At 42.0% G+C, this 17466-nt stretch overlaps 1 protein-coding gene across 5 annotated transcripts in view; it reads right to left on the bottom strand.

Moving 5' to 3' along the window:
* IRAG1 (inositol 1,4,5-triphosphate receptor associated 1) overlaps positions 1 to 17466 on the bottom strand; it is a 94236-nt gene that overhangs the window by 36437 nt on the left and 40333 nt on the right. For all 5 annotated transcript variants that reach the window (XM_077930434.1, XM_077930429.1, XM_077930431.1 and 2 more), the window contains exons 14-16: positions 12327 to 12444; positions 8671 to 8824; positions 6264 to 6357 (exon numbers count right to left, since the gene is read on the bottom strand). In XM_077930434.1, coding sequence (XP_077786560.1) covers positions 6264 to 6357; positions 8671 to 8824; positions 12327 to 12444 — 366 coding nt within the window. The remainder of the gene's footprint in view (positions 1 to 6263; positions 6358 to 8670; positions 8825 to 12326; positions 12445 to 17466) is intronic.

The following is a 17466-nucleotide window of genomic DNA, read 5'->3' as shown; positions in this document are numbered from 1 at the left end:
TGTGTTGAAATCATAGTACTAAAAATGACTTTTTTTTGTAAATAACATACATTTGACATGGATATTGCTCAGTGCACAAAAATGTTTTTCACACATGCATTTCAGTGATGAGATTATTGTGGACTTGTCATTTTTCTGACACACTTTCAATCTTTTTGACTGGCTTGGAAAGAAGTGGTGCCTACTGTCTGGAACAGAAACCAAAATTTGCATAGCATTGATTGGCTGACTTTTGTGCCAATCACTAATACCATCACCAACCATAGAAGGCCATTGTGCAGCCATAGCAATCTGGCCAAGCCCTCTGCCTTGGTAGGTAGTACACATTACATGATCTATGTCCACTCCCTTCAACTTCTACCAGTTGGATTTGGACTGTTGCTCAAAGTTCATACCCATTAATTCAGAGTTCGAGAAACTGTAGGCCTCCAAATGTTGCTGGAATACAACATTATCCCCAGCCATTGGCAAGGCAGGTAGGAGTTGGGGTCCAACAGCATCTGCAAGGCCACAGGCTCCCCAACTTTGCTTTAAATTATGCTCCAGTCTTTTAATCTGGCATTTAAAGGAATTAGAATCCAAAAGGAATATTGGTTTATTTGCAGACAATATTGTGATTTATCTGGAGAAGCAGCTGAAGAATAACACAGAGTTTTACAGCAGTACAGGGAGAGTGCAGGTTTCAAAATAAACATAGAGAAAAGCCAATTGCTTATGTGGCCAAACAGTGAAAACAGGAAGTCAAAGATCACAAGTAAGGTTGGAGATGGAAAGTGTTGGTTTTGTAAAGCCATAAAGGGATATATGTTTTTTGTTATGGGGGTGCACTAATGCAAAGCAGTTTTGGAATGGCGTGGTTGAAATTATAAGGGAAAGTTGGCAAGCTGAGTTACTGTTAGAACAACTAATCTGCTAATTAAATTCTGTAAAAAGTCAGCCTCTAATTTCATATAAGATCCAGATTTTATAGGCTTTGACCACTGCAAAGCTGCTCTATGTCAAAGCAAAGAAAGCAGGATACCATCATAAAAATATGAGAGCAACTAAGCTTGATTAAAATTTTCAACAATGTTAAAAATGGAATTAATTATCAGGAAGAATTAAACAATTGGAGTCAGTTAACAGCTTTGGTAAAAAGAGAATTTGATATTTCAGGTGTTGGCATGAACTTTGTTGTTGTTTAGTCGTGTCCGACTCTTCGTGACCCCATGGACCAGAGCACGCCAGGCACTCCTGTCTTCCACTGCCTCCCGCAGTTTGGTCAAATGGCATGAACTACTACATGTTATTAAAATATATAGATATGAATGGAAAAATAGATATGAATGGAAAATACAATGAAAATGTTGGCATTTGAAATGTGAGATTAATTTATTCCATTATAACATTGATATTTTTTTCCTTTTTCACTATTGTATATATTTCATGTTAATAAAGTTTGTTTAATGCATTAAAATATTTTTTTAAAATAAAATTAAGCTCCAATCTAAAGTGAATATGGGGCCTTTACCCCCAGGTTTTCATAGGTCAGCTTTGTGTACACGATTAAGAAAAAGCTCCTAGGACCTGCTTCAGACTTTCTTCGGAAAGACAATATGCCCCTTTTCTGATTCAAACGAAGGACTGATTGCAAATACTGCAGTCAATGTCGAGCCACCCTGGTGAATCATGTCCTAGAAGTACCTCTTCCCATATGATCAACTACCTAAAAAGACTCAAACATCTCAGGACCAGGATACCACAAGGGCGACTTTTCCCATCCAAACCTAGATATTAGGATTCTTGTTAATTGCCCTTTCCTGGGTCTCTGTGCTGTTTGAGGTGAGGGCAGAACACACCAGAAGAGGGTCTTTTAATGTTGTGGTGCCCAAATTTTCAAACTTGCTCCCTGGAGAAGTTTGCTTGGTGCTGCCACATACGTTTTCAAGTCCAGGTGAGAACTTCCCTAAAATCCTTCTCCTTGGTTTATTAGATTGATGGGAGTTTCTGGCTTTTAAAATGCTCTTCTGTTGGAATAATCTATTTCAGTATTGTAGTACTCTTTAAAGCATTTAATTTTGTTATAAACCACTTTGATTTTTGGTGCACTGGAAAGCGGAATATAAACACTTTAAATAAGCAAAACAAAATGCTGAAAGCCATGAGCTCTGTTCAGTAGTACTGGTAGTTTGTGGATCCATCATGGGTGATTGGTCGGTTTGTTTGTTTGTTTGTTTGTCTTGATCCTTTCTATCTCTGTTCCCCTCTCTAGAAACCAAAATGAAACTAATTTTTGAGAAACATGCAGTGTTTTGTGGTTTCTATGGTAGAATTAAGAACTTCCTGACAGAGAGCCTGGGATACCAGCTCAGTGTCACAGAGCCTGGGATTTCATCTTTTTCCCACTGAAATCAACCCAGAAGTCGTACCTAGAAAACAACCACATGACTTTAAACAGTTCTAAGTGCATCTTTGTTCTGTTGCATTCTTCCCCAAACAAATCTTTTTAAAAAACAGTAATTCTGGGCACTATAGCTATTTCTATGTGCTATTCTAAATAGAAAAACCAAACGTTGACAGTTTTTGTTTTGTTTAAGTCAGGCATAGGCAAACTCAGCCCTCCAGATGTTTTGAGACTACAACTCCCATCATCCCTAGCAAACAGGACCAGTGGTCAGGGATGATGGGAACTGTAGTCTCAAAAACATCTGGAAGGCTGAGTTTGCCTATGCCTGTTTTAAGCCCTATTACTTCCAATACACACTTTGCATTCCTTGTCCTAGGAAATATTTAGAAAGACAATATTCCGTGAAAATATTTATTCTTCTCCATTACGTTTTAGAAGTAGGTTTTAGAAATGGGATCACAGAATCACGAAAGGCGCCTTTTAGGCAGCCTGGTCCCACACCGTGCTTAATGCAGGATCTGCAGCGCCTGATGAAACTACAGCATCCCTGGCACAGATGGATGTCCAGGTGCTTAAATGCCTGAAGCAGTAAAGGAGAGCCCGCCCACCTTCCTAGGCAGTCTGTTCCACTGCGGAAGAGATCTTAACATTAGGAATGTTTTCCTAATATTTAGCTTGGCCTTCTCCAGTTTGATGTACTCTAGGAGTTTTGGACTACAACCTTTCATTACCACTAACCATCCAGCATGGGCAATAGTCAGGGTTAGCGGTAGTTGTAGTCCAAAACCATGAGCACCAGATTGGGAAAGGCTGATTTAGGTGAAACTCGATTCCCTCCCATTTCCACCTTGTTCGTGCTTTTGGATTTCACGTAGTAGATGAAATGAAGAGATTTCTCTCTTCCTGAGACCCTGAAGGGATGTTTATTTATTTACCTGTTTATTTATCAAAATCTATAAACCACTTACTTGTAAGAAAATATTTAAGTAAAGTAAAACATAGACATTCTTGATGAAAAACAGCTAAACCAAGTATTTAAAAGAATTTAAAAGATGATTAAAATCAAAAGAGATAAAACACATGCAACTTCTACATGTACTGAAATGTGATGTCCTAGGTGCTAGCCAATCAGTTCTGGGCAAGCTCACAGAACTAGTTTTACAGAAAAAACTGTTCATTTCTCACAAACCGCATTTCTGAGAGTATACTGGTTTTTCCGGCAAGCATCTAATGCCAAAGCTTTATTGGAAGTTCTGCTTAGAATTTGCCTATTTGTGCAAGACTTACAAAAGCCAATGAATGGATTAGAAGTTTCAGAAACTTGCCCTCAGTTCAACTTTATTCTTCATCTTTTGTAATTCTAAATTCATTTCAGTGTGCCCTTTTAACTTTTCAATTTGTTCTACATGAAGTGTGTTTTTATAATAAGATTCTTCTACTTAAAGGGCAAGCTTTTTATGGAAGTATGTCCCTGTCAATGATGATAAGAGTTTCCCAGGAATAAAACTTTATAACTATATAGGTCTCCTAGGAATCAATTTTTTCCCCTTTCCCAATCATTTCCTGAAAACTTCCCCCACCCCAAAGATTATTAACTGTACACTGTACAGATGGCACGAGTACTATAATGTTAGGAGAAATGGTGTTCAAACAAAACAGCATTATAGTGATTACCACATCTGAGGTCTTCAGCATGAAAATTAAACTGGAGTCTTTCCTCCCTTTGCAGAACCTGTTTTCCCATCTGCTCCCTCTTTTCCCTAAACATTTTAAAAAAATAATTCATTCTATTTAGGAAGACATAAAACAAAACACAAACTGGGGAGCCAATAACCCTATACAATATAAACTGAAATGTAAACTGAAAATTTGACATTCATTTTGCTAGTTTTGACCCAGTTCTCCAATCTGTTAAGGTCATATTGAACCTGAATTTTGTCTTTAGCTACCTGTCCCAGTTTGGTGTTAACTGAAAATTCCTACATCCAAGTCTTTTATAAAGACATTGAACAACAACAGGCCCAGGACAGAATCCTGCAGCACCTTACATATCACTTTTTTCAAGATAACAAGGAACCATTAGTGAGCACTCAGTCAACCAGCTACAAATCCACCCAAGAGTTACCTCATCCGGCACACATTTTACCAGTCTCTCTGTAAGAATATAATGGGGGACTTTGTCCAAAGCCTTACTGAGATCAAGATACACTATGTCCACAACATTCCCTAATCTACCAAGCTTGTAACTCAATCAAAAAAATAAATGAGATTTGTCTGGCACAACTTTTTTTTTTTAATAAACAAGAGTTTTAATCATCAGTTTAGTAATCCTTCTCTAAGTGCTCACAAGCCAAATGTTTAATTATCTGTTCTAGGACCTTTCCTGGTATTGCGTCAAGGTGACTATTCGGTAGTTACCTAGGTCTTCTTTTTCCTCTTTTTGAAGATGGGGACAACATGTGCCCAGCTCCAGTCTGCAGGAACCTCACCTGTTCTCCAAGAATTCTCAAAGATAATAGACAGATGCTCTGAGATTACATCTGCTGTTCCTTTAGTACCATTGGATGCAGCTCATCAGGCCCTGGAGATTTGAATTCATTTAAAGTTGCTAGGGGTTCCTGTACTACCTCTTCTCCTATTCTGGGCTACAGTCCCTCCTTGCCTCGTTTATTCTGTTATCACCAGTTTGGGCACTGCTTTCCTCTTGGGTGAAGACAGAAAAAATTAGGTGTTTGAGCAGCAGAGGAAGAGCTAGTCCAGAGGGTGCTGCAAACAGCGCGCGTCCCAGGGGGTGGTGCACCGATGTCAACCCTCCCCCCCAGGGATGACACCCGAGGCAGACCGCCCCCACCTTTCTCCACCGCTGTTGAGCAGTTCTGCCATCTCTCTGTCACCCAACAGCATTCCTCCATCTTGTCTATGCAGAGGACCTGCTACTTGCTTGCTCCTTCTTTTATTTCAAATATAGCTGAAGAAGCCTTTTTAAAATTTATTTTTAACCTCTGTTGAACCTCTGTTGAAATCCTGAGCTCATCCTGAGCTTTGGCCCACGTGACCTTTTCCCTGCAACTGTTGGCTACTCGTGTATACTCTCCCTTTGCGATTTCCCCTTTCTTCTATTTCTTGGGTCACATCTGAAGGAATTCCCCTCCTGCTTCTAAAGACCTTACAAAATCACACTGAACAAGCAATTTCCAGCCTCATAACAACATCAAATAGTAATTGTTTTGTAAACCCTCTAACACTGTTATTCTAGGCTAATTTGGATGCATAGGACAAATCTAATTAATCAGATGTTTATCTTATGACTGTCCTGGGAGAGGGGGTTCTGAGGAAAACAGAATCTGGTCCACCCCACTCCCCCCACCCCAATTTGGTACTGTGCACAGTTGTAATTGACACTAGAGTGAAGAAGGAAACCCAGTGGGAGTTAACTGGGCATACAATCCAAGGAGTGACACATTCTCCCTTTCGTGAAGCAGATTTTAACATTAAGCATTTCATAAACTGTAGAACATTAGTTCAGCATGCGTATGTTGTACATTAATCAGAAAAGAAAACCCCCAGGCCACTACATTCTGCTATTCTAATATTATGCAATACAATATAAATAGGTTTTGTTTAGTTCTTGCATGTTTCATAATATCATAATAGAAAGACAGAGGATTAATCCTCACCCCAAGGCTCAGACCTCATCACGGGATACAAGGAAGTTTGTGTATCACCGAGCAATTTTAGAGAATACAATATCCAGGAAGTGATGTTCTAAGAGTTCTATTCCATAAAAGGAAAAAGTATTTAGAAATGGTTGGCCTTCTTCTTGCAGCTCATTAGACCACAGTAGGGAAAGTCGAACACAAATAATCAGTAAACTTACCCTCTGAGTCACAGCTGAATACCTTGGCAAAGACTGAGACTGAAGGTGCTTCACTCCATCTTCAGTGCTGGCCTGACTGTTGACCTCAACTGCTCTGCTCAGCCACAGCAAGCGTAAAAAGGGAAGCACAAACACAAGAAGCTTAAAAATCATTTCCCGAGTATCCTGGCACTTCCATGTTTTCCTTGGGCATGGCACAGGGTTCTCACTACTTCGTCCAGCGACACAGAATTAAAGATAGCTTTAAACCAGAGACAGGAAACCTGTGGTGCTCCATATGTTGTTGGACTACGACTCTCATCCCTGTGCTGCCAAGGGCAGAGCCAGCTGCATTATATGGGGTGAGAGTGGACCCGAGTCAAGACTGCCGCACTCAGGTCTGCTCCCAGGTCGCCACAGATTGGTGCAAATGTAAAGTGGGTGTGGTGGGAACTCATGATGCTCCACAACTGGCCTGGGGGAGAAGTCAATGGCTGCTGCCACGATGGCATGGCTCGGGTGTGTGTGGAGCTGGCACAATGAGTCACAACCGCGACCCACCCTGAAGTGGGTAAGCAGCCACTCTCATCACTCACACCCATGCCATACATTTAAAGCACACTGCTTCCCCCTAAGCATCCATAGAACTGCAGTTTACCTCACAGAGCTACAATTCCCAGCACCCTTGACAAACTACAGCTCCTAGGATTCGGGGGGGGGGGGAGCCATATGTTTTGAATATATGGTATGGATGTGACCAGTCTTCCCTAACCACTGGTCATGCTGGCTGGGAGTGATGGGAATCGGAGTCACATCTCTTAGACCCCTTGCAGTGGGAATGGATTCACCACCTGGACAAAATAATAATATGGGGGCCCATCCCACACTGGGGAAACGCGATGACCAAAAAAAGCACCCTCTATGTGGAAAAAAATCTGTGCCATGTGCAATAAGCAGGGAAGAATTGGGTATGTGTTTCACAAAAGCTTGAGAATTCATAACTGAACAATGGTTCAACACAGGGAAGATTTGGCTCTCCAGATATTGCTGAACTATACCTCCCATCAGCCCAAGCAAGCATGGCCATTGGCCAGAGATTATGATCATAGAATCACAGTATCATAGAATTGTAGAGCAGTGGTTATTTCTTAAATTTCTATACCTCCCTGTCAGGAGCTTGTCCTACACTCGAATAGGACCCTGGCAGAGACACATGCCCAACTGGCATGTTCTCTTCCTCCTGGTCGATCGTTCGGGAGCTTCAAAAGCTTTCTTCAATCCAAACATCAGAGCGACCGATGTCAACAGACATCGGCACACTTAGGGATACGCAGAGTCTTCGCAGCTTGCGTAACAGACATCAGCAACTCGGCATTTTGGCTAATCTACTTTTACATATAAACATACACGGAGCACTGCAACATGGCTCCCTCTTTCTCTAGCATCAGACAGCAAAGAGAAAAAGAACAAAGGGTAATAGTCCCACACTAACACAAACATCCTGTCTCCATCACTTCCCACTCTGTGGAGTCAAAACACACACCGTCATGTGACAGACGAAAATCCCATGACTGCAATCATGGAGCAGGAATTCTAACAGGGCGGTTTACAATATAAAAACACAAAAATGCACAACATAGTAACAAACGAAACAATAACCCTCCCCACAAATTTTAAAAGGCCATAGAATGCTTAATCAGCCAAAGACATGGGAGAAGAGGTATGTTTTTGCCTCGCGCCTAAAATTATGTAGCCAATGCGCCAGGTAAGCCTCCCTGGGGAGAGCATTCCACAAGCAGAGGGCTACTCAAAGATGCTGGGAGTTGTAGTTCAGTAAACATCTGGAGGGTCAAAGGTCCTCCCTCCCACACCTAATGCAACATGTTCTCTTTTCAAGGGAAACCACAGGTGCAAACCGATTTCCCATCGCAAAAAGAAAGGCTCCGCTAAATTTTTATTGTGGCCGTGGTATTCAAGCATAGTTATTTTTGTATGGCGGTCAACAACATATGGCTGCATTATTAGTTACCATAGGAACCTATTGTGGATGGCATTCAATATTCCAAGATCAAGAAGACACACAGGAAGATGCGACAGCTCTTTATTTGCCATGCTAGAAAACAGTTTGCTTCTCAGCAGTAGGGATCTTTTTTGTTTGCTTTTTAGTACTCCAGTGGTTTACTTCAGCCTTATTAACTGTCCCTTTCAGACTTTTCTTTTAAAATGTTGCCTAATGGGAATTGCTAGAGAACACCCGAAAACAAAAGTTTAATAACTCACTTAAACGAAACATCTTCCTATTAAGGCATTCAGGTACATCATTTTAGCAATAACATCTTCTGATAAAGTGCTTGCTGAAAAAGATCTTGAACTTTACAAGTCATTTTAATAAGACAATGCTCATACAACATAAATAGGTTCTCTTTACCTTTTATTGTCTTGCCCATGTTCTGTTTTATAGGCATGCCTCTCCTTGTCTAAGAGATTTTCTTTGGATCCCCGTCTCTGGCTCAGGAAGAACAGATTAGGCAATGTGCGACAACATCTCTTTCGAGCCGAAAAATGTTCTAAATTCAGTGCATCTGTGATTAACACACAATATTTGAAGATCAGAAACTAGGAGGCAACATTGTGCCATGTAATTTGCAAATGCCTTTTTGGTATAAGGATTAAAGTTGCACTAACCAAAAAATGATGCCACTGCAGTTTATTTTAAAAGTACATGTTAAATCAAATCTGTTGTAATCAGAAGTTTTTTTTGGGGGGGGGATGACTTTGAGTTTATTTGGAGAGGAGGAGAAGGGAAATCATTTTCAAGGAATAACTTCATTCCAAAATGTAGCTCATACATTTTTTTGTTATTATTTGGACATTTAAAGAAGATTTTGCTTGCCCTTCTCACTTGTAAGATATTATAACTACAGGACAAGCAGGTTTAACAGGAGAAACCAATAGCTTGCGACGTACCTCTGAACACTATTAAAATGTCCTTTATTATGTCCTACCATCAGATGCAATCTATCCCACTGCTAATAGTTACCTACAGTCAGTACTAAGAACCAGGGAGACTAAGATGCCATCTGCCTGAGGGCCTGCAAAATGGAGACTAATAAGATTGATTGCAGCCAAACCACCCAAGACAGGAATATTCAACTTGAATCCATACTGGTTTGCAGGAAAGAAGGACTAGGACAGGCATAGGCAAATTTGGCCTGCCAGATGTTTTGGGACTACAATTCCCACCACCCCTGACCACTGTTCCTGCTAGCTAGTGATCATGGGAGTTGTAGTCCCAAAACATCTGGAGGGCTGAGTTTGCCTATGCCTGGACTAGGCTAATGCTGATAAACACCATGTATGACGTAACTGATATACTGTATCCCTTAGGTTTAAGCCAAAACAGATTTCAAGTATATATTAAACAAGTGAGGCCCTACAACAAAATGTTGTAGGGTACCCCTGGCCCTGGTGTGTACTTTACCTGAGTCTGTGACTTCAGGGCTGGAGGGAAAACAAAAGTTAGCATCAAAGTAAATAGTCCCTGCTTTAATGTGGCCCTTACTTCATGGGGGTTTGTTTTAAATTTTATTTTTAATTAGTTTTTGGACATTTGAAAAGTGCCATCAATCTGCACGTAAGTCAATGGAACATGAGCTGCAGCTCCACCTCTGACGTTCGGCATTGTTGCATGCCACCCAAATCACTGTGGTGCGACATTCCAAGGATTCCAGGTGCTTCCTTAGGGTTCGGTTTCCTTGGAATGTGGTACAGCAGGGCCTGTGGTGTCCATAGTATGGACCATTAGTATAGGAAAGGTGAGGAAGGGGGCCCACCCATTTGCCTTCTGGCACAGAGCAAATACTAACGACCCATACGTATGGCCATTATGGCTAATTCAACAACGACTGATCCCCACATCAAATGGGGGGCACCTTTTGTGTGCTCACACGCAGCCCCCTGGATCCCAGTGCGGCTCCTGGTAGTATGGGCTGGCTTCGCCCTCCCCAGGCTGGATACCTGGAGGTCTCCGCCTACCTCAGCCAATCGCCCAATCCTGCCTGGGGAGGCGTTGCCAGGGGATCAGCCAGGTAGGGGGAGGGACTGTCCTGCCCACACAACAGAAGGTGAATCTTACCTGTGAAGCGTCAGTTGGCTCCAGAGCTTCTACAGAGAGGACAACAATGGGATCTTCCATTAGATACCAACCTGTCCCCCACCCCCCAAAACTCACAACAGTATTAACAGTGGAGGACATTGCAGGGTTGCTGTGAGCTACTCTTTCCTTCATACATGGTACACACGTACAACCTGAGAAAGGTCCAACAATTTATGCCTTCGGGGTACCCAAGTCTACTGGTACTTCTCCTGCATGTTCTGGTGGTTTGGACTACATAAGCATGAGCACAGGAAGACCTGAATCAGTATTACAGATGAATACAAATTATTAATTCTACCAAATGCAGTCTAGGATGAATATACTATCCTCATTCATCAGTGGTACTTTTGCTATCAAGGTACAATGCCTCAAAACAAAGACTTAAAACTCCAACTAAAAATAATCTTTTTACTTTTGTAAGAATAAGCAAGAAGTCAAGTTCCTAAAATACACTGGACTGAGTTTAGAAGCCATAGAGACTTTTCCAACACAACTTTTATACGCAGGTCTCAGGAGACTATTTATTGTAAGTTTCCATGGTATTTATGGCAGCATTCACATCCACTTTAAATGCTTTTAAAATTGGCACCAGTGTGTTATTTCATCTAAACTAGTGGACTCCATGTTAATAGCAAATACTTGTTACTTGCCCAATTCTATTTTGTTTAATTGAAGGATTTTAATTTCACAGTGAAGCCACTGAAGTACTGTGAAATGCATTTCATCAGTTTTCAAAGTTTAAGTGATCAGAACCTAAACATAACTAGTTGTACAGTACTACTATCTGAAACAAAACTCCAAGAGGCCACTGACCAGAATACTGGGTTTCCCCCCATTTCTACAGTGCCTGCTAAAGTTAAGTATCTAAGGACTGGTTCATAGGACCACATTTACTGTTATAACTAACAATCTAAAAGTTTGATTAGTTTAAAATAGATAACACAGGTAGAGCCTTTTATTATTATGCAAATGCAGTTTTCCTATGCAAGGCCAAATGTGTTTAGATGACTTCAGAACTACCAACTAAGCTGGTTCTGTGAACTGTTGCACAGGGCCACGCCACAGTTCTCAGTTTACAGCATTTGCAGATAGTGCTGTTCTTAAGCTGAGGACCTGATTTGTCTGAACCTACAAGGGAGCAGACCCTTACCACTATTTCAAGACATAGCCATGGCTTGCAGAATTGTGGATTCCTGGCCTCAGTGCTTCCATTCTGGGGGGAAAGGGTGCCAGAGTCACTTGGAAGTATAGCCTGGGAGCCAGGCTCTGGCTCAGACAAAGCTCATAGCTTAAGCAAAAAGTAAGCCTAGGATCCTGCTATGTAATGCTAGTTAAAATGCATGCTGGCTGGAGCAGATGCAAGTTGGAGCCAGTGTTCGAAACTCCCATTGTTCTAGGTGCATTTTGTGACAGGGAATTTCATTAGTGCGGGCAGTTTCTGAGCTCTTGGCGCAGTACCTTTTTCTGCCTCCCCACTTCCAGCTACTCTCTGAAGACTGAAGAAGAGGCCCTCTTAAGAATATTAGGGGGGTGGGCAGGGGAAGGACTAGACCATGTGAAAAATGAGCATAATATTTTAGCTGCAGTTCATTCATTTTCAGCTTTGTATTCTTGTTATTAAAAAGCGCACCTAGACATTCCACTGTTGTGCCCATAGGCTCAGGTTGTATATATGTGTAAACAAACCATATATCATAAAGACGCCACAGTCCCTACTGAGCCTCATTTCCAATAGAACACACGAACCCTGGGTAAAGCACACCTGGAATCTTGCACCATTTGGGAGATTGGGGTGGCATGCAACAAAACATAAGAACTGTCAAGTTACTCATGGCTGAGCTGAGCTGAGTTGAAGGTGGGGGAACCATGATCACTTGATTCTTTGCTCAATGTATATAGAGTAAGTTTAGAAATTAAGTTGTTCATACCTATAAGTGATGTCGGAAGCCTGGAATCATCATTTTCAAGGAGGTATGTAGCTTTCAAGCTCAAGAAGGGAAAATAAATTGGCAACACAAGTGTTGACTTAGAGCAAGCAGCAGCCTCCTGTTTAATATTTAAAAAAGAGCAAAGGTCTGTGAGAGAGAAACTTAAGTTTTACCCAACTACCAACTTATGGGAGGCAGATCCTCCTATCTGTCTTAAAATACTTTCCCCTGGTTCCTTCCAACTTGAAACAATTCTCTAAACCTTTTAAATGCCATTTATCGAAATCAGCATTCACTATGGAATAAGCATTAACTTTAGACACAACACAACCATCAATTTCAGAAGGGTAGCCAAGTTAGGTTGTTACATCAGAGAGTCTGATGGCACTTTAAAGTCAGATTCATTGTTGGATGAGTTTGAAGTCAAGTAAACATCAGTAGATACACATATACAGGGTGGTGGGGAGAGAAAGCAGTAGGCCAAAAGGCTATTGAATGCAAGCAGACACAGTCTGTGATGTTTCTGGGCTGTGTACACATTACTGGTCTGGTTTAAAACACAGGCCATTTTCTCAATTTGGATAGAGGTGCACTAAAGTAAAGAGAAAACATACTTTCATTGTTATGGTCTTTGTGATAGTCTTGGTAGCTATGCTGGTCCATCTGAACAAGAATTGAAATAAGTGGGACAGTAAGTGTAGGCAGAGCCATCTTAAGCATATCCGGTGCCGTGGTACAAGGATCCCTCCGGCGCCCCCCATTTCCCAGAGTTGTCGACCTTTTCCCAAGCCCCTGCAGGGATCGCTCTCCTTCCACAGAGGCATGGGAAGGAAGCTGCACACCCACGTGTAATATTCCTAACGGGGAGGAGCCTCTCCCACAACAAAGTGACGGGGGCCCTTTCTTTTCATTTAATGCACACCCAACGTGTTTGAAGCACACACCTTCAAAGAATCCTGAGAAGTTGTGGTTTGTTAGAGAGTGCTGGGAATTGTAGTTCAGGGATTGTAGCTCCTAGGATTCTTGGGTGTGGGGTGTCGAGCCATGTGCTTTCAATGGGGAGGGGGAGTCCTGATCAGCTGTCACGTGCCTGGATCCGGATGAGAGCATCCTGAGACACAAACCCCCCTGGGGAGAAGGAAGCCTAGGCCTTCAAGCTGGGTCATGATCCAGCACCCAGCACCACTTCCTCCTCTTGCCGTGTGACTCACCCTGTGCCACAGGCCACATCGAGCACCGTGTTGCAGCACTGGGCGCGCAGCAGCAACATCAGCCAGTTCTTGTACTCGGCGGTGTGGCTCCACGTGTCACCGATGTAGAGCTGCCAGACCCGTGCTGCACGGCCGTCAGCGTACTGGTCTGGCAGCCCTTTGGCTGCCATGCCCAGTGAGTGGGTCCAGTAGATGCTGTCCACCATGGTGAGCGCACAGAGGCTCCTGCGGGCGCCAATGGACAGACAGACAGGAGAGTGCGCGCACCTAGCTGCTGCTGCTGCCGCCAGCCATATAGTTGGCAGGGCAGGCGCAGCTTTCATCCTAAGCCTCTGCAGGGATCGCTCTTGGGAGGCTTGCTGCATGCCCGCCAACTATGGTTGATGGGGCACAGCTGGTTGGCGTGCAGGGAAAGGGGAGGCCACCAGCAAAGCCGCGCAGCTCGCCCACTCACTGGGGCACCCCTGAGAGGCCAGCACCCTGGTGCAACGCGCCACTAAGCCCAATAGGAAAGACAGCTCTGAGTGTAGGTGAGTACTGTCTCACATGCTCTACAAAAAAAAAATCAAATCAATACACTGAACCTAATTCCCACTTTGTGGGTAGAAAAGGACAACAGATGTCTGTGAGTCAAGGCCAGAAGAATAACCTCATAGTGTTTCAACCAGGTAGACACTTAAAAAAATTAAATGGCACAGATTAGCATCTGCCTAGACTTAAGAGATCACGTGAATGCCATTTTACAATAAAGCAAACAATACCAAATTAAGCAATGACAATGGCTGATGAACTTGAAAACTAAATTATAAATGCATGGCATTTTGCATATTTGGTCTCCTTGTTCCTCATTCTTGGCTGCATTTTATGTCTTCCACTAACCATAGAGCATACAGAGTCATTATTTTTCACAAGCAAAAGGAACACTTTGCCAAATGCATTTACATAAAAGCACAGCACGCAAAAACTTGAAAGATAATGCAAGACAGCCAGCCATACGGGAGTATGTAATTTGGCCAGCTGCCCATGGGTTTGGACACCAGAGAATACCACTGGGATTACAATGAAAATGTTAAATAGTTATCCCACATTGCTTATTTATTTTTAGTGGCATCAGCTCTAGTTCAACCAAGAGTTCTTTGACCAAAAGCCTGTTTACATAAAGTGCAGGCTGCTTGCATGACAAATTGCTTGGTTCGCCTTGTACCACTAGCCTTGGTAGAAAGACTCCAAGGAAACGTTAAGTGTTCTGGTTGTGGAACTTCCTGGTGTTCTTCATGCCCACATACAGTACTTGCTTGCTCTACGTCTAATGAATGAAGCAACCCCCCAACTCAAGTCTTTATTAGAGCAATATACTTTTGGATAAATATGACACTTCTGTTTAAAGAACATGAGAGAGTAAATTGTCACACAGCAAAGTTATTTGGAAATCTGTTTTAGTTAATTTCTATGTAATGTCTCAGCTTCCAATGATTAGCTAATTCCAGTGTCAAAGAAAGACACTTGCTCCCCCACTTAGGCTAGCAAGAAGGGAACCCTAGGAAAGGAGAGATCTGCCAAATGTCAGTCTTGAGGTCTTTAGCCAGCCCTGAACATGTCTCTATCCTGCATCTTGGAATTCCCTAAGTGCCGAATACCTTTTTAAAAGGAAGTCAAGATTCTTCTCAAAAACTGCAACCAGATTTGAGTTTGTGATGGAGGAATAGCTTAGGCCTCGACATGAAATGTCTGATCAGTGGTTTCAATTGGTGTTTTCTAACTTAATAAATGAGAGTGATTTAACTTTTTTTAAAAAAAACAACAACAACCCACAAATCTTTTTTCTGTGAACAGGTGTTTTTTATGAAAGGGGGTGTAGGGAAGGCAGATTCAGAGATAAAGTGATGACCGTGTGCTGACTCCAGTTCTTCATCAGGATGCGCAGAGATGGGAGTAAGTGTGCGAGTGGCAATGACTTGTGAATAAACATGATGCCTAAGATTTTGCTGTGTGCACTTTGGAGCCACGTGCTCATATATGTCAGGGTGAGGGGAGAGGTAAGCAATGCTAGATTTCTCTTGTGAACTGCCCTGAGATCTTTTGATTAATGGTGAGATATAAATCTTTTTTTAAAAAGGAAAGGAAAAAAAGACCAGAAGTTAAAGGAAGGATCTACCTGCTGAACTTGTAGCAATCTCAGTCAGCCACAGCAGAACATTTCTTGTTGCAACTGAATTTTGACAAAACACACTAACAGAAGAAGGCGATGTCACTGAAACAGTAGGCGATGTCACCTACAGGCAGTTTCTGACCAACCACACACATCTATCTAGCAGCTGAATACACCTCATAAAGTTTGGTCAGTTTCTATTTCCGATTAACAACATATTGTTCAACAAGGGGGAAACAATGATTAATACAGAAATGACAAATCTGACCACCTTATTTCAAACAGTAGTGGTTATCAGCTCCCTGTTTACATCTTCACATGCCAACTTGCTTATCCAGCTTTGCATTCCAAAAGGCTCATTTCATTTGAAGGAACACCTTATAGATTCGTAGCTCTATGAAGTCTAATTAAGGTTCTTTTCTAGGGTGTTTAATACCCTTATTCCTCCCCAAAGGACACAAAAACTTTCATAGCTCTCTAAAGCTTTAATAGCATTTCAACCATGTCATTTATGATAGTGTAGTTCTAAAAGCTCTATTACCTGAGGCATGGGAGAGCACTTTACCAGTCTACAAAACCTAGAGCTCAAATGTTTTATATATTTTGTAAACCACTTTGACGTTTTTTACAATTAAGCGGTGTATAAATTTTATGGAATGAATGAATGAATTCTACTTGGCACAGACTGGAAGAGAAGAATAAGAAGGGAAGGCATCAGTCCAAAGACAAAGGAGGTGGGTGGGTGCTTAGGATGCCAAAACCCGTTTAATTGGCCCAGTGCATTTCAAAGAAAGCCTTTTTACAGGAGTAAGGGCTGTAGCTCTATGGTACAGAATCGGCTCTGCATGCAATGTTCAATCACTGGCAGGTCCAGGTATGGTTAGAAATGTCCCTAGTCTGAAACCCTGGAGAGCTGCTGCCAGTCAGACAATACTGGATGAGATGGACCAATGGACTGAATAAGTAAAAGGCAGTTTCTTATATGCTGTTCTACATTTATCACCTAACAGCTTAAGGTTGCAGTCTTATATGATCTATTGAGCTCAGTGAGACTATGGTTGTATATACATGATACATTTAAAACACACCTATCCTAAGAATCCTGGGAACTGTAGTATACCACACACACACACACACACACACACACACACACACACACAATTCCCAGCACCCTTAAGAATGGACCGTTCCCAGGATTTTTATGGCTGGTTCTTTTAATGTATGATGTTGATGCAGCCTTACTTCTCCATATAGAATTGTGATCATTTGGGTCCACAATATGCAACATTGAGAAAAGCAATACAAAAAAGGTCAATTCCAACCCCATGGATTTCACATTTCTGGGTTCAGAGTTTGAAGGGCCCAATATACAGCCCACTCTTAAGCATGGCTGCTCAGAAGTAAGTTCCACTGATTTCAATGACCTTTGCTTTGAACTCCATACTGCAGCACCTAAAATGCAGCCACACCCACCCACCCTATAAAGCATATGGCAGGTGGTGGTGGTGAAAATCCCGCCCTAGTATGATTGATTTCTTTACAGGAAACTTCCTGTCCAAGAAAAGGGTGGCAATAAGCTATTATCAATTCTCACATCGGTTAAAGAATATAATTGCCATAGTAACAAGGAGTAGGCACTTAAACAGGGCAACAGACTTTTTATAGCATCTTCTTGGCTGTCAAACTGGCATGTGCTTTTATATTCACAGCAAATATAAGGTGGCAGTGGTGGGAGGATGGTACAGAATGTGGTACAGGATTCATCCTGAGTAATGCAGAA

This window comes from Podarcis muralis, chromosome 1 (genome assembly GCF_964188315.1).
Source record: "Podarcis muralis chromosome 1, rPodMur119.hap1.1, whole genome shotgun sequence".
Taxonomy (NCBI): domain Eukaryota; kingdom Metazoa; phylum Chordata; class Lepidosauria; order Squamata; family Lacertidae; genus Podarcis; species Podarcis muralis.
This window is presented reverse-complemented; position numbering and strand designations above follow the sequence as displayed.